At 41.2% G+C, this 26,808-nt stretch overlaps 1 protein-coding gene across 1 annotated transcript; it reads left to right on the plus strand.

Moving 5' to 3' along the window:
- Window positions 1-10,825: 10,825 nt before the first annotated feature.
- On the plus strand, window positions 10,826-26,197 carry rspo3 (R-spondin 3). Its single transcript, XM_023410391.2, has 6 exons — window positions 10,826-11,756; window positions 17,017-17,211; window positions 17,759-17,902; window positions 18,069-18,215; window positions 18,440-18,625; window positions 25,148-26,197. The coding sequence occupies exons 1-6, from the start codon at window positions 11,657-11,659 to the stop codon at window positions 25,375-25,377; spliced, it is 1,002 nt and encodes a 333-aa protein (XP_023266159.1). The 5' UTR covers window positions 10,826-11,656; the 3' UTR covers window positions 25,378-26,197.
- Window positions 26,198-26,808: the final 611 nt, after the last annotated feature.

A 26,808-nucleotide genomic window follows, 5' to 3' on the forward strand; every position in this document is an offset into this window, starting at 1 on the left:
GGCACACAGGGCTGTTGTGGGTGTTTGATTTATTCACAAACACATGCCGTTTCATCTTTCCTCCACCCGCTCTGTCTCTCCTTGCATTCTTCTTCTCTTTCTCAGCTCTCTTCTCCGTCTCCCGCACTTTCTCTCTCCCTCTGCTTGTGTCTTTGATTAAACATTGTTAAGTTGTGGTTGTGGGATTCAAAATGATTCACAATTTGTGCAGTAATGTAAACAGCATGGATATTAATTCAGGGAAACTATTTTTTATGACATATAAATATTCCCAATGGTTTATTGTTTAAAACATCCAACAGCCCAGTGTGCAAGTATTTCACAATTGAAATAACATATTGCATCCAGCAATTTTAGAATATTCCACCTTTTTTCTTTTCTGTCTCTGGTGTCAAATAGTGGCTTGTCATGTACTGTAAATAATTGCACACACATTGCTTAAAAGCTGTTGTGAAGCCACAGTGAAGGCAGAGGACTATAGAGACCGTAAATCCCAGCTGGTGGGGAGCACAGATGGAGAAAAAGTTTTTATCTCTCAGAACCAAACATACAAAATACAACAGCAGCAGGGAATTGAGTCTTGGTCTCGTCTTGTAAAAAATGATTATAGCCTAATAACTTTGATTTAACACTTTATAACAAATACATGAATCAACTGATTTGGTCTCAGCCACAGCTGCTGGCAGCTATTTGTTCAGCAATTTGTTTTTGTTAAATGATAGATTGTTTCGCCACAAAAAATGCGATGGACTACTATTCCGTAAAAAGGAAAGTGATGGGATGGTGTAAAGGGCAAATGGAGAAGGCAGTAGAAAAGAGGAGCAGTGAGTCATGCAACAGAGCACATAAGATGTTCTGTTTGGTTTAAACTGCAGTGACTATCATCCCCCTGAGACTGAAGAAGCTGTTGTTCACCACAACTACTACACTATAAAAGAATAGTGTCAGTCATCTGTCCATTGTTAGTCTATTTGGTGTGGGGTTTTTTGCTTTGTTTTTTTTTGTATTTTGTATGTTTATATGTATTACATGAGGCATATAATATAATATATTACATTGTAATATTCATGCTATACCTTGTGAGTCTTAACCATGTGAGTGTGGCTATGTTTCCTAAACCACACTTCATATTTGGTTCTGGAGGTGTTTGCCACCTGTTGATGATTTGAAAATTCCAGTAAGTTCCACTTTGAAATGACAATGAGTCATCTATTATGAACAGTGGTAGACGTGTGTGTGTGTGTGTGTGTGTGTGTGTGTGGCTGGCTGAGTACCTCACCACAGCTCTTCTATTCAGTTAGGTTACATTTCCCAAGGTAAACAGCAGTGTGTGTGTTTAGGCAGATGAATGACAGTAACACACATACAGCACAATGTACTAAATGTAAGTTAAGTGGTATTTCCTGGTTTGAACCAGAAGAGCCAACTAATTTCAGTCATGATCAAGGATGGGAGTAACCACTGCCAAACAAATCATCCAAGTACAACAAACCTGCCCGTATCACTTGCGTCCAACCACAGTCCCTCAGTGCCCTCAAATCTGTGCTGCATTAGCCCTTCCCAACAGCCAATCCTACGTCACATGTCTGTCTATGTCCAGAGAAGTTTGCTCTTTGACCTCAAAGAGAGTTCTTCTGAGGATGTCCACTGATTGAAAGCATGGTGTATGCCAAGGATTCTTGAACACTTAACTCAGGGTCCAATCAAAGTAACTTCAGCCTCATCCTGGATCTCAGGCTCAGTAAAACACAATAGGACTGGTGTCATTTGGGGACTGCGCAGGAATCATTTCAGACGCTGGCCCAAAGTTTAGGACACTGTTGTACATCCATTCAAAACAACCTGATCATAGTGTAGGACTGCTGAACCCCCACTGATGATTGTAATAGCAATCAGTAAGGTAATGATTCACCTTTGGGAGAATATCATAGTCCAACAAAATAAAAGCCTCTCTCAGTGCCATTTGGACCAGACTGTGATGGGAACCTCATAGCGTGACTCTGCTCTGTCCTCTGTCGTGTGATTATAGAAAGGAAAACAATTGAATCTAAGGAAGATGAGTCTATTTTTCTAGTGGTGAGGTTCATCTTGCATGTGGACAGAGTTCAACTGGCTAAGAATGACACAGATTTTTTACATTATGACCAACTGCCAGGTCATTCACAATAACACACATAATGTTCCTATAATAGGTCAGGGATTCAGATATTAGTAATAATTGATTTTACAAGGGCACAAATCAAAGCACAGTGTTTGCAAGGAGAGAACAAGGAGCAATTCTTCCACTTGATTTCACAGCAGTCATTTGGAGTCAGTTTCCTTTTTTTTTTTTGCTCCACCACAAAGACAAAGAGATTTCAAAGGAGATTTGGAGCATTTCCATTGACAATACTGCTGTTGCCCTCCACTACTCACATATACTGAGGATAATGGGGATGCAAAATAGCGCACAGCAAAACTGCAATATTTAACCTTGATGACAATCTTCCCCTACATTAAACATGTGGTTTTAGTTGCTTTAACGTAAACAAACTGCAGTTGTGCTTAAGTTGCCATGAGTTGATGGTCAAGAGAAAGAAAAGCTAAATGCATCAAAACTTTTTTGCATCACAACTTTTTTGTAATGAACTTACTGTAGTGTGAAAAAAATGGTGCTCTCAGCTGCACTTAACATCATGCACCATTTTACAAAATAACCTCCCAATGTTACAAACTCACTTGAATAATTAGCCAACTGTTGCTTTTATATGGAGGCCATTATCACTGGCTATAAACAGCCACTGTAGTCAGTCCCCCGACTCTTTGGTCAGATGCAGGATCAGTCAATGTTTTACTGGCCTCATGTGCTTCACATACGTCGAACATGTGTTCTGTCCAGCAACTCTCACGTGCTGTGTGGGTAAACCCTATAGTATATTTTACATTGACTTCAGGGGTGAAGCAGTGTCATCTTCTCACTAATTGGGCGCTAATTTTTGTTTGAAACAATTAAATTATGGGAAACATCACAGACAACAACTTTTACTTCACCATAATTGTTGTGGTTCTTATATTATTACAGGTTGATGTTTTTACATCAAGGTAATTTTTGTTTCTCAAAAGTGACTGATGCTAATATGAATATTTACAGATGACAATACAGTATGTAACATGCACATTAACATGCATTAATATATAAACATTTCTTGTATTATATATATACATATATTATACAGTGTATTGTAACATACTATAACACTGGAACTGAATAATGTATTGTTATACAATAAATTATCATAATGTACTGTATAACAACACTATGTTCTTTATAAATTTGCTTGGAAACTTTGTTTACTCCAGGACTTACAAATCCTGCTTGCACTTACAGGCTTGGCCCAACAACTTAGACATTCAGAGACAATGAATCGAAGCCCCCCCCATTGTTGTTGTTTTTATTATTCTATCATACTTTATTTTATTTTCGACAGCCACTGCAGACCATTTGGAATTACTCTGTGTGCAGCACACATGTACTATCCCTGCTAAACACTTCCATTCTGGTCATTAGCAGGAATGAGTGTTGGCTTTAATTATAAAAACACCAGCTCTTGAATCCCGCTGTTTTATGGGTCGTGGGTATTTTTATATGACTGGTTTTCAAACATGAAATGGATTGCTTGTGTGAGATTAATCAACACTTGTTAATTTTTAGAGCCCCCGGCCTTTTGGAGGAGAGATTCTTTCTCTTTTGTTGGTTATTATAATAATGTGTGACCAACATTAAGCAGAATCAGAGCTATGACAGATAATTGGTTACTTTTATCATAAACATCACAGCCGTGTGTTTGGGTTTCTGATTTTTACAAATGTATTCTGTAATGTCTAACAGGAAACGTCACTTCTGAGGAAAGATGGCAAGCACTCATACATCTGCAAGCCATGCTACTGCTGAGCTCGAGGGATGACAATGGTGGTTACTCATGAAATATCTCAAAACACAGTTGGATGAAATGCCACAAAATTTTTGTACCGAGATTCATGGTTCCTAGAAGATGATCCCGTTCCTCTAGCACGACCACGAGGTTGACATTTTCTTTGTTTAGTGAAATATTTTGACAACTACTGGATGGATTGCCATGAGATTTGGACTAAACTTGATGATCCCCTCAGGATTAGCTGTCATCACTTTGGTGAACCCCTCACTTTTCCTCTGGCGCCAGGTCAAGTTTAATTTGTCCAATTTCACCAAATACCAGCAAAACGAATGACATTCCCATCAGCCTCAGCTGTGCTTTGTGTTTAGTGTTAATTACCGAATGTTAGCATACTAACTCACTAAGCTAAGATGTTGGTAAACAGTATACCTGCGGTACATCAGCATGTTAGCAATGTCATTGTGAGTCAGTACAGCCTCACAAAGGCGGTAGCATACTATTAGACTCTTACTCCTGTTTAGACGTCTGAATTTTGTTTGTGTTATTCTGAAGCTGTCTGGATAACTGTTCTTGGCTCAACATGGAACAGTTAGTTAGTTTAGTTTCTGTGTATCCAATTATACATACAGACCATACAGTAAATTATACATCCTTTGCAATAAGATCTTTAAATCAACTCAAAACACTGAGCAACACACAGGACTTATCTGTCAGAAGAGGTCCAAGTGCTCCAGTGTGATAGTATGTGGTGCATTTGAGAAAAGTGAGGCATCACTCCAATGTCTTAATGTTTGGAACATCTGAGAAGCTATTTGTTGACTGCTAAAACCGCACTGTCTCAACAGTTCCTGAAATCAACAACCCAACATTAGCCACTGGTAACTCCAGCAGAACAGATGTGGCCAACAATGAGCTTCACTGGAGGAGGGAAAGAGTCCTAATTTTTTCACTGGATGGAAAAATGTCTGGATTAATTTGCTTCATCAAAAGACAAATTCTCTTTTCAGTGCGGTTCGCCGGGGTTATTCTGCCTGGGTGAGAAACGAAGGGGTGAATTGTACTTTCACACATGTTTTAATTCAGGGTCTTTCCATTAGGACCCCTTAGATTGAGAGGAAATTGTTCACTAGAAAAATAAAGCTCAGGCCATCTGCCTTCTTTCAACTTTCTATAGCAAGTAATCTTGAAGTTTCTCGAGGGCTGTTCCTGGACCATGTGTTCAGTAAAAAGTCAACAAAAATGATTTACAGTATTTGCATGATAAAGTACATTTTCCTGATGCAGAATTGCAAACTTTCCATAGTGATTACAGCGTTCTGTATCTCTCACACATACCCACACATACTCTCACACAGGCTCTCTTTGAGGGGGATGCCTGACACAGGTCCCTGCAGAGCTGAATGATCACAGGACAAAAGTCGAGGGCAGACGGGCCGCCTGCTATAAAGAAAGGGCAGAAAGGGTTTTATCAGGGAGAAAAAGAAAAGACTCCCCATGCAGATTAATAAAATAACCCTGAGGTTCTTCTATACACACCCTGATCTGCACCCCCTCCCATTTCCCCACCAGAAATACCACACACACATACACACACACAAACACACACACAGGGAATACCTGGGGTCTGCCTCTGCGGTTGCCTGGCAACAATTGATGGGAAAAAAGGTGGTGTTTCTCCGATGATTAAAATTTCCTAGGTAGCAGTGTTTGATCCCCAGTATGCTGTCATTGTCTCTCCACGGCTTCATAAGAAAGTAGCGAGAGAGGGAAGGAAATATATAAACTTTCTCACTCTTGTCAAGAGGTGGCTGGCTTTGCTCACTGACTTTTCCTCTAATTTTTCGAGGATAAAGAACCCCACCCCACACCACACCACCCCCTCCCATCCGACTCAAGTGAACTCAGGACTTTCTTTACTTTTTCCCCTTCTTGTCATACTAGTCACTTTGACAATTCACTGGGCAGTCACGTTTTTCAAAAGGAAGCTAAAAAGAAGCGGAAATACATCAATTGAGGTCGGACCGAGGGTCAGACACAGAAAGTGGTGGCCCTTCCTAACAGTCCTGCGCTCAGTTTATTTAAAGTGTTGCTGTCGAGGGGGAGAGGGTAGTGGAGACACCACTTCGGGAAAGGAATGTGTAGTTAATGCCACGCTCATGGCCAAATTAGTCAGGCCTGCTGAGGGGATTCCTCCTGGGGTCACTTCCATGGTAAAATACACAGTACGTCAGTACATTTACATCCACATGAAACACGCACAACACATGCATTCACATTCACACTGATCATCTATGAACAAACACATACAACACATCCAGAAAATGCTATGCTAACATGTTTGAGAAGACCCTGATGCACTGTGGGGTTAGCGTTAGCAGCATTCACAAAAACTCTCCAGTTCGGGCAGTTTGACTCTACTGTCAGCAGCATGTCATCTTAGCTTAGCATAAAGACAAATGGAAACAAGTGGAAACAGACTGAGGTGTTTTTTTTTTTTTTATTTGGTTTGTTATGTTTCCTTATCTGCGGGAAATGCAGGTCAAGATGGGAGCCAGTGGTAATTTGCCTACTTTCACCTCAAACACACACACGCACACACACGCAAACCGTTCTCTTTTGACCTTCTCTATACAAAACTCTGACCTGCTTTCCCTGTGTGTGTACAGCTGACAGCCAGCTTTTGCTCGGAGTGATTATCTGTCCTTGACTATCTTCTCAATCCCTCTTACTATAAAATGATCCCCTCAATCACCGCAGCGCGCACACGCACAAACACACACACACACACACACACACACACACACACACACACACACACACACACACACACACTTAAGAGAAGGTTGCACCACCTTCCGCCCCACAACACATGCACCTGTCTTAGCTGTGTTTATATTAATCTAATCCTTTATAATAGAATTTCAGGAATCAATAATTATTTATTAGAACTTTTCCATCCTGTATTTATCTATGTGTGTGTGCTCATGCTTGTCTATTTTCATAACATTATCCAACCTCTGCTGCCCCGTGTCATGGTCTCTCTTTGCCTGCTTCATACTGAGAGAATGTGCAGGATTGCCACTGGGGTATTTGCAGCTTTAGTCGATGCAACATCAGAAAAACCTGCGTATAAGGTATAAGGCCACAGACTGAGCCACTATGTTTTCACAGACCCCAGTGAGGCACGCGCTATCAATTGCTGACCACACTGAGCCCGGCCTAATTCATAAGCTGATGACAAGACAGTGGATCAACATTGTCACTGTCATCTGGGAATTTTATGAGTCATAGGCCAGGGAATGAATAGTTTGGAGTTCATAGGTATGAGCTTTGTGGTGAAGTAGTATGTTTGCTACTCTGATGCAGTTGAGGATTAAGAGCATGATTTTCATGATGAGGTCGAGGTAAAAGGATTTGTTCAATGTCATATCAGTATAATAGCTGGGCATCTACTTAACTGAATGATATTCCTAGCCTATGCTGGGGAACGATAAGCGTAATTAGCTTCTGATACCCTTTGAATTGCTGTCTTTTCAACTCTGACACTCATGTTAAAGTTCGCTCTAATCAATATTTTTATGTTAACAATGGAAAAAATGACTCTTGTGTCGCCTTTAGTGAAAAACCTTCAGAGAACTATAAACCAGCTCTGTTGTTCCCCTCATTTCTGTGGAGCACCTTCACCTCTTTTAGCTCTATTTCCTTTATTCTAGCACCTGCACCTTTCCTCTTCTGCTTTACTACATCACTCTTATCAGCATCATTTGGAGGCAGCAGCTAAAAAGCTCTGATAATCCATCTGCACACCACTGCTTAAGGTTAAGGAAAGATCATGGTCTTGTTTAATACAGAAAAAGTTCACAATGACTCCAGACATAGCATGTTTATTTAAATTTAACCAAAACCACCATCTTTCCCTAACCTTAACCAAAGTACTTTTGTTGCTTAAACCTTACCACAGACAGGACTGTGGATGGGAAAACTAGTGTGACAATCCTGCACTTTGTCCAACCACCATCTTCCACAACCACCTCCTGTCAACTCTGATGCAGTTAATGTCGCATTTCATTCATTTAGAAAAAGAAAGTTGCCTCTTAACAGAATCCTGCCAGTGTTTATATTGACACCACAATGTAATTGGTAAGACAGTTTAATAGTATATGATAACACAGGGTTGATCGTCTGTATCTGCTTGACCCGGTGTTTAGATGCAACTGAGTCATGTTTATATTGAGTAAAATATTAACCATTTTTATGGTTGCATCATGGAAAAGTATATATCTCTATCACCCTGCACTTCACCATGGAATATTTGGTATTTTTGGGTGAAGTTTCACTGTTTAGCTGTGATGAACGCACTGATTGCAAGGTTGTTTAAGCTAGTTTTTGCAGTTAACTTGTCCAAAAAGAACGTCATTAAAAACCTGTAAGAACATTGGGCTGAGGAAGTTCAATATTTGCGCTGGATTAAAAACTTAAATCAATCATAAAGGTCTCATTCTTTTCTTGTATCTGATGTAGTATCTTCACTGAGTCTGCCGTGCGGTGGATTTTTAGCCAATATTAATGATAATGTTTTCTCTTCAGATGTGTGTCCAAAACACATAACAAAATCATTAAGAATTTGTTGCATAAGACTAGAATATTTGTGTTAACTTTAATTTGTTCCAAATTATGCACCAGCAAGAATGATGGGATACACTCTCATGCCCCCTGAAAACAAGGCCGAAATTAGATTAAGGGTAAAATAGGCCTTGATGTGGTATAAGGGAAAAAAAACGTGTAGTGTGCATCCACCCTTGGTCGGGAGGGTTTATGCACCTGCCCGACTTCATTTACAGGTGTCGACTGATTCTCTCACTGGACGGTCACAGGGACTGACCAAGTGACCTTAACCTTCCGCACCCCAGTGCCACACACACACACACACATTCACACACACATACACACCCAGAAAACACACACACACACACACACACACACACATACAAACCCAGACACACACACACACACACACACCCCCAGACACACACACACACACATGCTCCTACCCCCAGGGGATGGTGGGGCTAGTTCAGACTGGGACACAAAGACGAGTATTATTCTTCTACATCCCGTAAGCTAAACTGCTGGGACAGAGGAAAGGGAGGAGGGAAATTTAATTATTTCTCATAACATTTCACTGTAATATTTTACATATATTTCTGTTCCATTATAGATCTATTTCTAAAAAATTCGGCAAAAAAAATGCATTTTAAATTTGCATATTAGAGCCACTTGCTTAACTAGGATGTGTCACTTAATATCCAGCGTAACGTTTGGATTCAGCAGTCCGTCTCAGTGAAGGTGAAAGGGTTTAAAACAATGCATCAGTCTCTGTTATGTGTCAGTGGCTTGGTCCTGAGTTAGCACAGGACAAACAGGGAAGTATTCCCATGAAGAAAGAGCCCACACTGTGTTTGCATTGCTTTCGCCAGCACAATGACTGATGGAAGACCAGAAGCCACAGTGAGGAGAAGCACTGGACTCGTGCATACTGTTCCCCCTAAACATCAACATACTAGTTAGACAAATGAGGCTTCGGCATTGCTTTACACAGCTCTGCTCTGATCCCCAGAGGCCGCAATTGACTAAACCCGGAGGAATGAAGTCTCTACATTTAAGAGTATATTTATCACAAAAAATTTTAAATCTGCAGGCTGAGGCTTTGCTGACGGATGGAGCAATGATTGATGATGGACAATGTATTATTATTTGCTCAATGTAATGCTTGAAAGGGAAAACAAGTCCTGAATGCTCCCCGGGTGTCATTGTTTTAAAGTTTTAAAGGCTATGTTTCTCTTGATCTTTCCTCTAGAATGAAACTACACAAACAAGATCACATTTGGACTCGATAGGAAAAGTCCCAAAGTTTACCATAAGTGACTGATATCGATGCCTCTGTCGTGACAATGTGCCTCAAGCTTTTATGGAACTAACTCCCTCTAGAGGTAATAAGATGAGATGCTGCTGGTTCAGCTGATGTCAACTTGAATATTTTCTCTCTCCACACCAAACAGTCACCTCCAGTCAAGAAATTCATTTTACAAAATGCAGATGTCTGCTGCTGCTCATATATTACATCTGTAAACATCTGTAAAGCTTTAGGTGCATTTTTGCAGATCAATCTCAGATGTCCTAACTGAAAATCAATATGCAGACTTACAGCAGGCTAACATTATTAAAACTACCTAATCCTTTACTGAAATAATTATTTTTATTGATGTAAATTTAGAGAGACGTGTTAAGATATATCCTGAAAAATCCACAGTACAGTAGAGTCACTTTAAAATCAAAAATATCTGAGTGAATTTCTGTATGAATAAAATATCATCTCAGTCAGAATAAGCGCTGACTTTGAAAACAAACACCTCTCTCTCACTCACACAAACCTTTGGGGAGAAGGAGTCAGAAGAAAATTGATCTAATGGGACAAAATGACATCTTGACTGGCATCTGCCATCAGCATTGATGTAATCTGGCTTCTGGAATGTGTTTAACTAAATCAAATGTTTTTGAAAATGATTATTCTTTTTCTGTTAACTGGGTACAATGATTCAAATGACATGACACTTGATGTAAGTTTGAACCTGAAAAAAAAAAAATAGTTTACTGGTGAGAGGTGGTCTCACTGGTCACAGGTGAATTTTTTCGGGTCAGTCACATCAATAGCTGCTACATTCAGATCCGGTTTAGCAGCACATGGAGGCAACAGTACACTACTCACTGAAATAACTTCAGTATGTCTCTCTCTTTCTCTCCCTCTCTCTCCCTCTCTCTCTCTCTCTCTCTCTCTCTCTCTCTCTCTCTCTCTGACTCTGACGCGGGGGGCTTGCCCTCTAAATAAACTTTGGAGCTCATAGGGGGAGAGAGAGAGACAGAGACACAGCAGAGGGCTGAAGTCATCAGCGGGCCGGCAGGAGGGGAGTGAATGGGTCCCGCACGCAAAGCAGAAAAGCGCTGAAACTGCGGAGGTTTACTTTGGTTCAGTTGCCTGCCGCCGACTGCGAGCGAGAGAGGAGGTGTGCGTTTGACAGCCAAAAGAACTGTGAAATATTTCACTTAGAGTTTGGTTTTGTAGTTAATCGTGTTTGCTCTGTGGTGGCTTTTTCTTGTTGCGCTTCAGCTGATGCTGAGATGAAGCCCGTACCCTCTGCGCGCCTTGCGCATTAAGGTATCCACACACCGGGACGCACGGCGCATCTCCACTCAGTATCTCGGACAGAGGGGGAGAGGGGTCCGTTTGGAGTTCTACAGATGGATATATATAACTCAAACTTTTTGAGAGTCATGTCAGTAATCAATAACTCGATTCATCTTTTTGACCAACACTAATGCTTGACTCTGCTCTCCTCCTGCGCGCAACGGATGAAAATCGAGCTTTTTGGTGTGTTTGTTGTTTTTTTGGTTTTCGGGGGGAATGCTCTTTATCACAGCACGGATAACGGATCCCTGACTCAGTCTGGCTTTCTTGGCACATATGAAGAGCTTCTCCAAGATGTTACAGTCTCAGCGGCCCAGGCATCATTGGGCCACCGTACACTACCATCACCACATATCACCACATAGCTGGGGGTCCTGCTGTGTCTAGGAATTATCTACCCTCCACCTCCTGCCTCCGTCTGGGGGAAGAAAACGGAATCTTATCCATAAGTGTTAGTGAACATTGACATTGGCTTTACGAGTCTCATCTCTGGGCTACTATGCAATTACAACTGATCTCCTTTGTTTTGATCATCTTGCACTGCATGGATTACACTGGTTGTCAGCAGCACAGCAGCTCCAGGCACCGGCAACATAAACGTGAGTAAAGTGAAGTACGGCACGATGCTGCCAGGTGTTTGAACACATTCACCACCGTCTTTCTTCTTTTTTTCCTTTTATTTTTATACGTAGCAGCATTTATTCGACTGTTTTACTCAGACATGCGTCCAGTCACAAAGTCACAAAGGTCTCCAGTCCACATTCTTCATCTTCTAATATTCAGTCATTTCTACATCAAATAAATGACAGGAAAATTATTATTATTTGTAGCAAACTGGTAGATTTGTAGGTCACCAAACGCGCACGACCGGGAACATTGGGAACACCGGGTTCCACTAATGTGAGTCTGTGTACATAAAACGAAATAAATTACAGGTGACGTTTGATGTGTTTTTCTTTCTGTTACATAATTTAAAACAAGAGCAAACCTAAAGCACCTTAAACAGTCACCGCAGACTGAAAAAATACTATTAAATATAATACAGATATTAAACTAACCAACTTCCACACTCCCGACTCTAATTTTCAACAAAGATATTATGATGATTATGCACTAATTAATTAATTTCAGTGAAAAAATTGGGAGTTATTCTTAAATTGATTGATTGATTGATTTCGGCCAAATCCAACGCTCCATGCTCCAGCTTAATAACTATGGCATCTTCATGATGCCTTCAGTAAGTGTAATTAGTTCCAACATTATTAGTCCGACCATGTTTCCTTTGAGGAGTAATTGGTTTAATTGATTGTTCTGCCCGTCACCTGAAGCCTGCGGCCGCTGCTCTTGGCGCTCCGTCTCCTGGTTCCCGTCGCTCTCTAGCGGCCACAGCAGCAGACTTCAGGAGGCGTCTGGTGTGCGGGCATCAGGGCCGGTCTCTGTTCAAATGGATATTCACAGCTTCAGTTTCCATATTTGGTGATGTAGCTGCCATACTGCAACATCTTGTAATTTATGGGGAAAAACTTTCTTCTGCTGTTAAATCACATAGTGCCGGGTTCACATGTATGCCTGTCAGAATTTGAATCATAATTTGAAATCATGTCCCATCTTGTTCTCATTACTGTGCACAGTCTGAGTAAATGTAAATTTGACAATAGGCTCAATCAAAACATCAGAGATGTTCCATACTGAAAACACTAAGTCTGGATGTATTTCATCTCCCATATATCTCCCTGTGCTCCAACATTATGTCTCATCTCTTGAACTATGACCAGTTTCTTTCCATGACACTATGAAATAAGTATCAATAAAGCATATTTTTCTATTCTTCCTACGCACACTTTATCACTGAGGGTCTCCAGATGTGCGCTGTGACTAAGTCTATTAGAGAAGGAATAGCTAGAATATTCCATGTATTACTTGCCAGCGTGGCTGGAGAACTGTCTGTGATATACAATGATAAACCTCTGGAGTGATGTTTTTATCCCTGCCACCTGGGGCTGAAGCTCCTCTTTATGTGTCTTGCTCTTTACATCTCATTGCAGAGCTCAGCTCTGTAGTCTGGACCATGAAAGAGGACGAGTTTGTTGTCTCTTTCTCCCTCATGACCACCACAGTGGACATTTTTTTTTAAAAGCAGTGAGCTGCAGCATCAGGGGTTAACTGTGTATTTTATGTAGTTTTAAAAGGGGTCTGAGGTTACCTTTGCTCTTGGCAGCACTGCTCAGTGTTGTTTAGGTCAGATCTGAAGAGACAAGGCTGGGTGTTTTTGCTGTTCAGCAGGGTGAAACATTAGTTTGGCTACAATAAACTGACATATAAACACATAAGGCAATAGTTCTGATAATAAAAGAGTTATAAGTTGATTATCATTTCAATGTGTGTTTGTGCTGCACTTTGTATTAATATATGGCGTAGGATCTGCTGTATATTCTACGCTGCATCATGGCACACAGATTCTCCCTTTTCAATGTTTATTTCCCCTCAAACAAGCCTGTCAACACAGTGTGAGAGAGGGGGAGCACACGGGTCTTCTGGGAGTCCTCTCACACTTGCTGTCTTAAATTATGTCCTGTTGGGCTTTTTGTGAAACTGTAGATTTTTTTTGTTGAATTTAAACTGGAATTTGAAATTAAAAAAGATAAAACATATTTCCACTAAAGCATAAACACATACACTGAACCATGGTGTGATTCAGTTCCGCAGATGAGAAGGCCACACTACAGCTTAATTTATTGTTGTTTAAGGAAGTTGAAGGTTTAGTTCACGTTCTACAGAGATGAGTAATCTGCCTTGTCAACTGACTCAGTGCCAATTAATTGGCTTAGTGGTAAAGTGCTTATAAGAACCCAAACTTCCTCCAAGGAGGCAGATATCTAACACTTCCTGAGATGTCAGGGAGGATGGAGGGATTAGTTGGTGAAGGGGTAAATGAGTACAGACTACAGAGGGAAAGCAGGGGGTAAGAGTGAGTTGGGAGTCAATGACCATTCAGTTAACAGGCCAAAATTACCACGCAGAGACAGAACCCGAGCGCCGGGCTTCCTGTCTGTGAAGATGAATCCAAAAATTAAGGCCTGGATGCTAACAGTGGAAATTACATACATATTCTATAAAGTTAAAGAAGACAGGCCATCTTCATGAAGATGAGGCTGGATGGATTTAGCTGTTGATTTAAGGCTAAACGCAGAATATTGTGAAGGCAGGAAAATCAAATGTGTCACGGATTCCTTAAGAGGCAGGCATTTAACACTTTTGGCAAAATGTTTTTTTTTATTTCTTTGTTTTGGTTTTGTTGCCCAATTCTATTTTCTCCATGAACCATCTGTGTTTGTGTGTGTGCCGGCATGTGACTGTGTTTATTCACATGTAACTTTGTTGGTATGTTATGCAAGATACCACTGTCCAACTGAGGTTTTGTCGGTGCGAGTGTGAGGGCAAGGCCAAATTCCTGCGTCTTAAGACTTCTGTGAATCAGGGCAGCTTGGCAGGAACACATGTGGGCAAACGGACAGCAGTTGCAAAGATTGTTGAGATATTTTATACAATGTATCCATGATCTATGGTAAACTGACAGCTAAACTCCGAACACAGAGAAGAAGAAAGAGGGCCAGCTTAAGCCATTGGCATGAGATGCCAAGGCTGGAGAGGAAAATCAATTCCTTAGGTGCTTATGGGGTTGCTTTTGATTTGCCTACCATATGTAGCTACTGCAACACTTTCCAATCAATGCGTTTGGGAATGGAGTACCGACTACAGCACAAGAATGTTAAACATGGCTCATGATTATTGCAAATTGACTCTATGCAACTGGCGTCATTCCTGGTGCGGGTAAATAAGTAGACTTTAACAGGATGAGTGATTTCCTCAATGTCAATAGACACTGTCTGGATTTAACTACAGCATTTCTACCAGATGAGTTAGTTAAGCCCAGTCCCTCATAAAGACAGTGAACTGTAACATCAGGACCAGGAGCTAAAAACATCATCTGAACTACACAACAGCATGTCATGTGTATCTGGTGGTTTTCAGAACATATATACATCTAACCACCCAAACCCACTTTGTTAATGTTTTTTTTCCACTGAGTGGAATCAGATACTAAAAAGGATATGATACACAAGCTTTTCCAGGAAAGTGACATGCATGCGATTACACTGAATTTATTTCTTCCTCTTTGATGCAGTTGGGTCTTTATGACTTTCAGTCCTGAGTTCTATAACCTTTGGATTTTTTGATATGTCTACAATATGTTAATAGCACTCCATATATCTATACGTTTTCAATCATGATGCCTAAACACAGACTATCATGTTGAAATACACTTGCCGTTACTTAGGAGACATTAAGAATTTCTGTGCCAAGGCTGTCAACATACAATTAAAATGATTCAAAGCTATAACCCAGGCCTTCTCCCTTGGAAGTCAAAGTCTGGTGAATCATCCCACAATGAGTGAAGAGTGGGGGGATGAAAAACCTACTGTAAAATAGATCACCATAATCTAAACACTGTAGTACTTATGTACATAAACAGAGTTGTAAACATCGTATAAATTACTGTCATTAGCACTGTGCTAGTATCAGTCTCTACGCTGAGACAGTAGGTGATTAGTCATATACTGTAATAAAACACTTATGCAAGTAAAATCATAACTTTATTATTCTAAAACACATAATTTAAATAATAAACAAAAATTTTCATAAAATTTTAAGATAAACATGCAGTTTTGGATCATTTCCTCATTTAAAAAGCATTGTGGGAATCTTTCGAGATGCTATTTGTGTTAAATTTTTCTTTGTTTTTGAAGCAATGGGTTTTTTTTCAGCAAAGTCTTATTGTTGCTGATTTATTTACTGACACTGATTGTGCAACATAAACCTACAGAATATTTTACCATCTGAAAGATTGAAAGCTGAGATGCAATATACACTAATATCATAACATTACAATGTCGGTGCACCATGAAACAAATAAGTATTCTTTCAAAATCCAGCCGTTCAACCTGATTTAAGTGCCATCACTTAGGTATTGATGTTAGCATTATATAGCCAAGCATAAAGCGTGCACAGTGGTGCAACAGGATAGTCTGATCCTGTTTACCATACCATAGCGCCATTCACTATAGCAAAAAAAGAAATCATTAAACCATTAAAAAACATAATATGCCACTGTACTCAGCACAACACATGGCTCACATTCTCTAGAGTCCAGTGTCTGCCAAAGCTTTTCAGTCGGGTTTTGATTGCTGGTTGTGCATGGGGCCTATATTATAAAGACTACAAACTTTATTTTGAAAGTGCATAGCCATTTTTTCAAGTGGCTGCAGGAACATGGGATGTTATTCCAGTAAAATGACAGCTTTAGAGCCTAGATACAAGGAAACAAGGCTGTTATGAATGAGATGGAAAGCTAGAAAAAGTTGGATTTAGTTAAACCCAATAAGGTTATGAATTTTTCTCATTGTGTAGAATTGAAAATAGGTTTCTTGGGACTACATTTGGCTTCCTGGCTGAAAATAATATCAGGACATTGGATATATATTTATTTCCTTACATGTTTTAGTGCTAAATGAATTACTGTTTTAGAGAAAGGCTGCCAGAAGGTTACCGAGTCCATCCCTGGCACCAACAGAAAGATGAATTCCTGCTAGGAGCTTTTAGTAAGAGAGAGGCTAGTATTACTAGCATGATATCTACAAGCACTCCTAAATTGGTCAGCATCGAACAGGGGCATTGCCGCTTACCAAATGTTGTGATCTCTCCAATATTACTCATTATCTATTAACACAATTCAGTTTTCATATAAATCTCACATGTGAAAATTCATAAGTGCACCTGCCTGCCTGTTCCTGTCAACAGAGATCTCTGGTGTGAGCTCAGGGTGCCAGCAGGGTGGCTGTCTGACCTGCTCTGACTACAATGGCTGCCTGTCCTGCAAGCCGCGCTTCTTCATGCATTTGGAGAGGATTGGGATGAAGCAGATCGGGGTGTGCATGACTTCCTGTCCTCCAGGCTTTTATGGCACACGCTCCCCAGAAAGAAACACCTGCACAAGTAAGGACTAGCATGTGCCTATTTGAAATGAACAGGTGGTATTAGCAGCCAGACTTCTGTGTAATTAACTGTCCTCTGAATGGACGGGCATTAGATTAATTATAATCCTCTCTCATAACAAACACACAGAGAAAAGGATCTCAAACTTGTCTTGAGTTAAATGTGGCATCTTAACAGTGTGTCAAATTGTCCCCTCTCCATATACACATCTTGACATGCAACGGTCCAAGACCTGCTTGTGATATATGGCATTATGTATACATATGTATATCTTCAAATAACTGAAAAACTTGATAGTAGTTATCCTGTAAAGTATGTTTCTATTTGGTGACATTAAATCAAATCAAGTGCTGCTTTATGAAAAATCATATATCACCAGCCACCCTGCAAGACATCAGTCTGCCTGCGGTGGCCTATATTCCCAGTCAGACATGCACACATGAACACACACACACACTGACACCCTGTATATTTAACACGCACAACACACACGATAACTTGTACAGTTTAAATAAACTCTGGCATTGGGTCTGTGTTTCTTTGTCAGAGTGCAGGTTGGAGTGCGACTCCTGCTTCAACAAGAACTTCTGCACGCGCTGCCGAGCAGGATTCTACCTTCACCTGGGCAAGTGCCAGGAGAACTGCCCCGAGGGGCTGGTCCGCAGTGACACGCAGAGGGAGTGTGTTCCCAGTGAGTTGCCTTTTAACTCTGGTTACCTTATCTGTATCCCACATTACCCATGTATAATTAACCAAATAATTCTCACTTGAATGAAGCATAACTGTTCATAACATGTTTTCGTGTTAAATTTGATCAGTATAGACACAGACACATTACTGCGCTTTTGTCTTTGCAGGGTGCCCTGCAGAGTGTGAGTCATGTGTGAGCAGTGAGACATGTACACAGTGCCGGCCAGGCCTGTACCAGCTCAGTGGGAGGTGCCATCATGTGTGTCCAGAGGACTACGAGCCCAATGACAAACTCATGGAGTGCACACCACAAGGTCAGTCCAATATGGTGTCTGTGGATGTGTCATTAAAAAATAACTGCCAAAGATTCCTGTCCTGATGGTAGGAGCCCATGCCAAGTTTTTGGCCCTTGATGTGGCTACAGATGGCAAATAAGCTTGAAGAAAATAAAGCAACCCCATTTCAAAACATATTAATATAAGATGATGAAATCGATGTTTCCCAACCTCACCTCTCTTCCTTCATTTTCCCTGGTCAGTGCACTGTGAAGTGGGTGAGTGGAGTGAGTGGAGCCCTTGTTCTCGGTCCGGTAGAACCTGTGGCTTCAAGCGGGGCCAGGAGACGCGCACACGGCAGGTCCTCCAGTACCCATCACCCTTTGGTAAACCCTGCCCTGAGATCTCAGAGATCAAAGAGTGCCTGGTCAAGAGGAGGAAATGTCCAGGTAAAGAAAACTTTACTGTGTTTTTTTTTACTTTACTGAGTTACAATATTTCTGTGTTTCAGATCCTGATTTAGGATCCTTCTGATCCAGCATCTGAACCAAAAATGTCAAAAAACAGAATATTCAAAATGAGACATACTAAACACTGTCTGTTGTACTTGCTGCTCCCATCACACTCACTGCCAACACTGTATTTATGACACATGGCACAATCTACTCTCTATGAATTCCAGACGGTGCTGCTTCGGCTTGTACAATCATAGCTAGACTTTCTTCCGCTCAGGACTACGACTGTTTACTCAGAGGATTGTCATTGTGGTCAGAGTGAGGACAGTGGGGGGAAGACACATGTGTGATGTTGCAATGGGTATGTTGTGTGTTTTCCCATGAGACCTCTTTAGATTTTTAAACAGTAAAACCACTTTCTCTGCTTCTAGTAAACAGGGAATTGCGTGATCATTTCTAATGAATAGAGTGAAAACTGTTTTCAGACGGTCTCGTCTCTTTATAAAAGCCAATGCTGTGAAGCATTTACGATCGCTTTGTGTTATGTGTGTACTGCATGTGTGTGGTTACTGAGGTGGTTGGCGGCTACGGCTGGTTGTTTTTTAGCCTGGGTTCTGTAGTGTTAAATGACAGATCGCAGACAGGGTAGGAGGCTGAGATCCAGCCCCCTGGGGCCTCACACTTACAGAACAAACACTGTGTGCATGTGTATGTGTGTGTGCGTGTGCGTGTTTCTGTGCATGTGTGTGTGTCTGTGTGTGTGATGCAGCAGAAACAGCCAGCTCAACATCAACATCCTCCCCCCTGGGAGGCACGCGGCGACCAGGGGATCAGTATTGGTTTATCCCCACAGCTGCCAATACACACACTTATACACACACACACACACACACACACACACACACACACACACACACACACACACAGACACGCAAAACAACACATGTACACACTCTCTTCATTTTAGACAAGTCAGACAAATGCACAATTTTGCACTTTCACACTCACTTGAGCACACCAAACCAAACACACACACACACACACACACACACACACACACACACACACACACTAACTTCGACTAAACTACTACTGAAATAACTACACAGCCATTGGTACCAGTGGTAATTTGTGAAGAGAGTCAACTGGGTTGACATGATTTGTAAGGCAGACTGTGAAATTTGCCCTCTGGCACCCTGGCTATCCCCTTCTCTCTCACTTTCTATCTGTATCTCTCTACTGATCCATTCCCCCAGCCACACACACACACACTCCCTACTACACCAAAGAAAACATAGACCCCCATATAAGCTCCCTGTTGGCGCTCCCAGTCAGTCGGGGCGGGGGCCGAGATTTTAGTGTGGAGTCGACGGCTCTGTTGATCTAGTCAGAGCCTGGCGAAGAGGGGGGTGTTACAGGGCAAGAAAGAAAGAAAGAAAGAAAGAAAGTGTACAGTCTTACACACTACAGACCCCGTTTATCAGTTTCACCCCCCCGCATGTGATTACCTAGTTGCCCCCACTCCAACAGCATCCGCAGAGAATGAGAGCTAATTATCTGCCTCGGTGCGTCCTCTCCTCGATGTTTACGTTCTGCACACGCTAAGAGGTCAGTGGTCCGACCTCAGAGAGCCCCCAGTAATCCTCCAGCAGCCCTCAGACACTGATACATCCTCCTCCTCCTCTTCCTTTCCTTCTCTTTTGCTCTTTCTCCCTTTGGCTTCTTCTCCCCCTCTGTCCTGCCTCTCCTCTTCCCGTCCTTCTCCTTGCTAAATCGCTTCACTCCTCCACAAGTACTACCAAGTCTTGGCTCATCTCATCCTATTTCACCCCGTTCCTCATTTTGCCCTGTAGTTTTGTCCTTCTGTCATTCTTTTCATACTTTTTACATTCCCTCATCCTTACACAAAATCCAACCAAAATGCATCTCACTTGTTAGCAATACATTTTATGTTCCTTCTCTCCTTTTTGCATTTAAACAAAATGAAAATGTGTTTTGTATAGTAGGCTTTGTACCCTAATATGATCATTTTTTCCACATCAAATGCCTCCTTATGCAATGCAGTATTTTCATTCAAAGATGAACAGATTTGGCTGTCCTAACCCAGACACAAACCAAATAGGCCTAGGCTTTTGATTTCTTGCTGAGAGTTAGATGCGAGGTCCAGTACCACTCTTGTGTTTGTACCTACAGTTAGCTAAAGTAAGTAACTAGTAAGGTAGAGTCTGATGATCATCTTACCTTAGCACTGAGACTAAAGGCAAGGGGAGACTGCTAGCCGGTCTAAAGTTAACAGACTGCTTGCCATAACCTCTAAAGCTCACTTATTAACATATTTCATTTGTTTACACTCTTCATGCTAAACTAAGCTAATCTTCTCCTGGCCCAAGCTACACATTTAATCTGCAGGTACGAGAGTGGCGTTTTATCTTCTCATCTCACTCTCAGCAAGAATGCAAATAAGCATATTTCCCAAAATGTCTACTATTCTTTTAAGACTAGACTTAAGCCTCCAGCTCTTACAGGCTGCAGTTCTACAGACTATTTGATAAATCACAACTTCCAGTGGGTCCTGATTAAATCCCTAAACAATATTTTAAATTACAGATATCATGTCAGAAGAGTTGTAAAACTGTAGGAAACATGCTGACATATTAAGGATTAGAGTCAGAAAAACTTGGCTCCGTTCCTCTGTTATCAATGGCTAGAGATTGTGAATGTTTACACGCACATCCTCATCTGCCGCCATCTCTCTCAAGTTAATGCTGGCTAATTTGTCCTTCGATCGACCTCTCTATCTCTGCGGCCGGATAGACCATGTGCCCTCTGCAAACCTTAACCCCCTTTAACTCCCACACACACATACAGACACTTGCACAGACCTATTCCACACAGAGAAACATACAGTCAAGCAAGCTACCACCAACCAGTCAGCGAGGGGGGGATTCTTACACACACATACACACACACACCCAGAACCCACCCCCACCCCACCACCCCCATGACATCCTGGCGGCCGTGCGGCAGGCATTCCACTTGTGGGACAGCCCATAGCCTTTAATCCCGGCCTGGCTCCCGCCAAAAGCTCCCCGGACGACAGAACGCCTGCCACGGAGGATGTGCCACCATAAAACACACAGTGAGCCTCTAACCACATACATGCCCACACACACCACAGATACACACTCCTTCCCTTACCCTCAGTGCCCCTTTGCTCTCTCATTTGATCTCTGTCTGTTTCCTACTCACACTTTGTACTTTGGTTCGTTTGGCTCTCTTTGTCTCTCCACGAACTCTTTCACTAACATGCTCACTCAGTCACTATGCCAGCACACACACGGCCTGTAGTGTCCCATTCAGTAAAGCCCCTCTATGTGTGCACTCACAAAGGGCAATACTGAGTATTGCCCTTTGTGAGTGTGCTGCAAAAGATTTCTAGAAGTTACATTACAGCCACAGACAATTCAACAGGTCTGCACTCGTGGCTGTGTTTACAGCGTGCAGGCAGGGGTTTAAGGTGAATAACAGGATGAAAAGGATAACACATTTCTTCATACATTCCCGCTCATTATCTAGAGATTACAGGAAATGTTTTTAACATGTAGTGATCACAAATATTTATCATGTACTCTAATTACTGAATGTGGCACTAATTGCTCATAGAACTTGAGAGCAGTTACAGTCAATGTTTTGATTGGACACAGACTTATAATTTGACATAAATGTCAAATTTATTTTGTACTGTATTGGTCATAATAAATATTTTACAATTAATACAGTTTTAATAAAAAATTACAAAATCTGAAGTGGAGCATGTAGTGTACAGTTTGCAACGGCAAAAAAAAAGGTGTGCATCACATAATCTGAGAGACAAGTTAAAAAGTGACCTCAGAGATTTACAGCTGTTCTCTTACATTGTACCATTAATATTGTCTATGTGTTAAATTTCTGTACTTACTTGCATGAGCTATTGCTAGACACGAAAATACAAAGTGCTTAAGGGCTTGGTTTTGAATAAATGTTTCAGCTGCTTCACAGATATGGTGGTTGCATCAACTGAAACTACATTAAAGCAGCTACTTGTAAGTTTTGCTAGTGCTACATAGTTAGCGTTGGCATTAGCAGCTGTTGGTTTACCAGTCTTGAAGAAACGTTGTGAGTTCAGCATCAAACGTCATTCCTTTACTCGCCAAGTGCTGTCTCCAGGGGTGGATAGCAACGCCAATAATAACTATTGTCTCTATCACGTCTATTCTTCGACTGAAATTAGCATGCTAACTAGCTAGCCCCGGTCCGTCTCGTCACTTTCTGATAGCAATTTACTGCTGCTTCTTGTAAACGCAACAACGGCTGGAGCTCTTATCAAGCGACAATCACCACCACCCGCGTCTGGCCAGAAACCATGGTCGGCGGCGGAGAAATAATTTGACTAAGGTTAGCTGTTTCCCCTCTGTCATTATGCTAAGCTAGGCTATGCTAATTACCTCCAGGGTTTAGTTTAATACTTGACACTCATTGGGAGTGCAAAGAAGGCTATTAACTAAAATGTCGAAATATTTCTTTAGAGGTTGTTACATTCTTTCCCTTTTAGAATAATGATTCAATAGACAACATCAATTTAATAGCACAAACAATAATTTACCTTGAAAAATGATATTGTATTTGGTATAACTTTACTATGTCCTTTGAATTAGAGTAATACAGTTTGACTTTGTTTCATCAACATCCCACACTGTATAAAATGAACAAATGTAAGGTCCTAAAACGCATAAACATAAAATTATTCCAGTACATCACAACAGTGAAAATGATCCACTGAGTTGAGACACATTGATTCCCCCCCACCAAAACTCGTAACAAAATCGAACTGGAACTCTTATTTTGTAAGATCACCTACACATCACATCACTTACTGTACAAGTGTCAGCCAAAACAGGGATAAGTGATGATAGTAGTGGTTCCACTTTTAATGATGTGGATGCTTTTACCATTGAATGATGGTACAAATTGACGATTTTTCACCATGAGTACAAATTCCCATTCACAACATAACTGGAAGATTTTCATATGTTGTCTCAAAAGCCAAACACTCATTCACTGCCCGTCTCAAACTCTTGATGACATTATTCAACACACAGTTTACAAAAAAACCCATCAGAAACTGTTCCAACTAACTGGTTGCAGGTTGGTTTGATAAACACTCTCCTAATCATCTCAACACTGGCATGGATTAGGTTTCTCCTCTGGCTCGACAAAAGCTCGAGGGCTACAGTATGACTAATCCACTGAACTTGTAAATAGTTATGGTGTCAGGACAGTGAAAACAATGAGAGCGAAGGGGACTTCCTGTGTTTATAGAGGACGGGGGGCAGACCCCGAATGAGTCAGTGCACCAGATTACTCCATCCATCCATTCATCCATCCATGCGCCCAGCTATCTTCACTATCTTTGAATTTTGATATTTACTTTTACTCACTTTTAACCGTCTTGCAATCAAACCATGTGAACGCTGTGTCGGTGCACATGTTCACACATGCACTTATGTCCACTTCCTGTCCGCTTGTCCTTTCATTGTTTCTAGAAAAAGATTAAACACAGTGGGCAGGTAGAGTGTGGTATCACCAGTCCACAATGTGTGGGCCCAACCAGAGCCCTGTCTTGATTAATGAACAGACAGATAGGGAGAGTGTGAGCGTAGGGGGGGCAAACATGAAGCGGACAGGAGAGAGACAGAGAGAGATCTCTTTCTCTCTCTTTCCCTGTGTCTGTGCCTACTGCCTACTTCAGCAGTTTCACAATCCCCGACCGGCCAGCCAAGCAGCCAAGCAAGCCGTGCTGCTCCGTTCCACTCACACATGAACAGCACCAGTACAACAACAGGAAAGGGCCTCCTCTGCATTCACTTGCAGGTCCTGTCTCCAACCTCCCTGGGGGTGGATCTTGTTATTATCATTAATAGCTGTAGCTTGAGTAGAGATAAACCTTCAGCATTCCAAAACTCTTGGTTTTGTTTATGAGATGGTGTTGCAAGAACAGATAAATTGGGGGTTTATTTAAAGGTTTTCTATTTTGGACAAAGGTCTGCTCATCGCAAGGAGAGGGGCTGCAACAGCTGATAGTCTGACAATGTGGCTGCTATCTGTGATTAAAGACTGGCATCTAGTGGCGAATCCAGGGTATTGCAATAGCTAGTAACATACTTCCGGGGTTATTGCAGCCTGTGATGTGATTATAATGGTTTTTGACATGTACACATGTATTCTGCAGCTGCATTAATTGCATTAAATATTTCTTCTTTTTTTTTTTTAATTTTTTGAAAATACTAACTAACAATACTGTGTATAGTGAGAGGAAATACAAAAAAATTATGCAAGGTGCAAGTTTTTAACCTCCTTTGCAAAATGAGATTGATGGAGGGCAATGATGGAGAGCAAACAAGAGCAAAACAGAAGTGGTCATTACAATCTTCCGCCCTCTTTTACAAACCTTAATTATTTTGTTTTGCCAACTTGCAGGAGCAGGTCCCAGAAGGAAGAATGAGCGGAGAGAACGGAGGAATCGCAACAATCGCAAAGATAAGGAGAACCAAGAGGGGCGACGGGAGAGGAAGAGGGAAAGGGAGCGAGAGAGGGAGAGAGACCCAGGTGAACGTGAAGACTCTGATAATAGGAACAAAACAGAGCACAGGCACCGCAGAGGCCATGACACAGAGCCAGTCTCCCCTGAAGACGGCCTCATACAGTAGTGCTCTGATGCCTCCTCACCTTCCTCCTGTTATCCTCCCACGTTTCCTCCTCCAAAACTTCCCCCACCCTCACCCACTGTTCGCCCCCTCGCCCCCTCTCTGCAGGGGTGTTGCTGCTACCTGTATGATTTGAAAATACTGTTTGTGCACAAATGGGATGGGGCACATTCAGCCACAAGGCTTGGGCCACTCTGGACTTTAAAAAGTCTTTTTTTCTACCCTGTAGCCTCTACTCCTTCACTTCCACAACTAGAGAGTCTCTATTAAAAGGTGCAGGAGACACTGCTGAGACTGCTGTTTGGACTGAAGAACAAAGTGAGCGTGTGGAGGACTGGCAGACGAACAGAGAGACAAAGACATTACACTATGTGCTTGTTGATATGGTTATTTAATGGGGCCCTGGTACAACATTGCGCATCTTGGTTTTTGAATGTAGATTTTGCAACATTATGTAGAACAATTGTTTATTATTGTTGTTCCTGTTCTTTAGATCTCTTTATTTTATTTGGTGCAGAATTTGTAAAGAAAAAATAAAAGTGAGTTTGCTCTTGCCATCTTGTGAAATCTTCATAATCACTACCAATGACAGATGTAGGAGAACCTGCATGCTGTGAAACAAAGGAGTAAGGTAAAAAATCTTAAAACCATTAACATATGTTCTGTATGTGTTGGACAAAAGCTAGTTTTATCCAGATAAGTGATAAATCTAATCTACCACTGGTTTTTCTTTTTGTGTAAATGGAATCTGTGCTCCCAGTAAAGCTCCTTGACTAGGAACCAAAAGCACCTGTATGTCAAATAAAACTATAATGGGTTTGTACCTGTGTCTGTTATCCATTTTATTATCTGACAGCTTTCTAGTGCAGTCCCCTTTAATATGCTTAAAACCTTCTCAGAGTAAATGAAAGGTGAAACAGTGAAACAGAAGGTGCAGTAAGCAGCTACTCTTGATTCAAAGGTTGCCATGGCCTCATTTGGGTGCAAAGTACTACAGCAGTAGGAAGTTGCATACTGTAACACGTGAACATCTGTCATAAATACCGATAATCTATCTCTTAGTGTCACTAAAGTCTCAACCAATATAGTATTTTGCAATTTAGAAATATACAAAGTTAACAGTAAATAACATTGGTGTTTTGTCCATGACAGTAAAGAAGCCCCATCACTGTTTCCAAAACTATTTCAACACATTTACAATAGCTTCTTTCTCAACACACATTGTTAATCTTGATCATTAAAAATTAAGATTGAATTCTGTAGTTCTTATTATTATAGGCCAAATCCAGAATTGTTTTTTAGTTTTTGCAGGTACCCCTTTCATTTTTCTGCAAAAACAATCACAAGCAAACTTCACAGCAAGATATATTTCTCAACTGAATTAATTAAAATGTAAAATTAATTTGAGTTACTTCTTTGATAGTAATTTTTGTA

This window comes from Seriola lalandi, unplaced genomic scaffold (genome assembly GCF_002814215.2).
Source record: "Seriola lalandi dorsalis isolate HSWRI2012SDOR001 ecotype SW California unplaced genomic scaffold, Sedor1 jcf7180002054425, whole genome shotgun sequence".
NCBI lineage: Eukaryota > Metazoa > Chordata > Actinopteri > Carangiformes > Carangidae > Seriola > Seriola lalandi.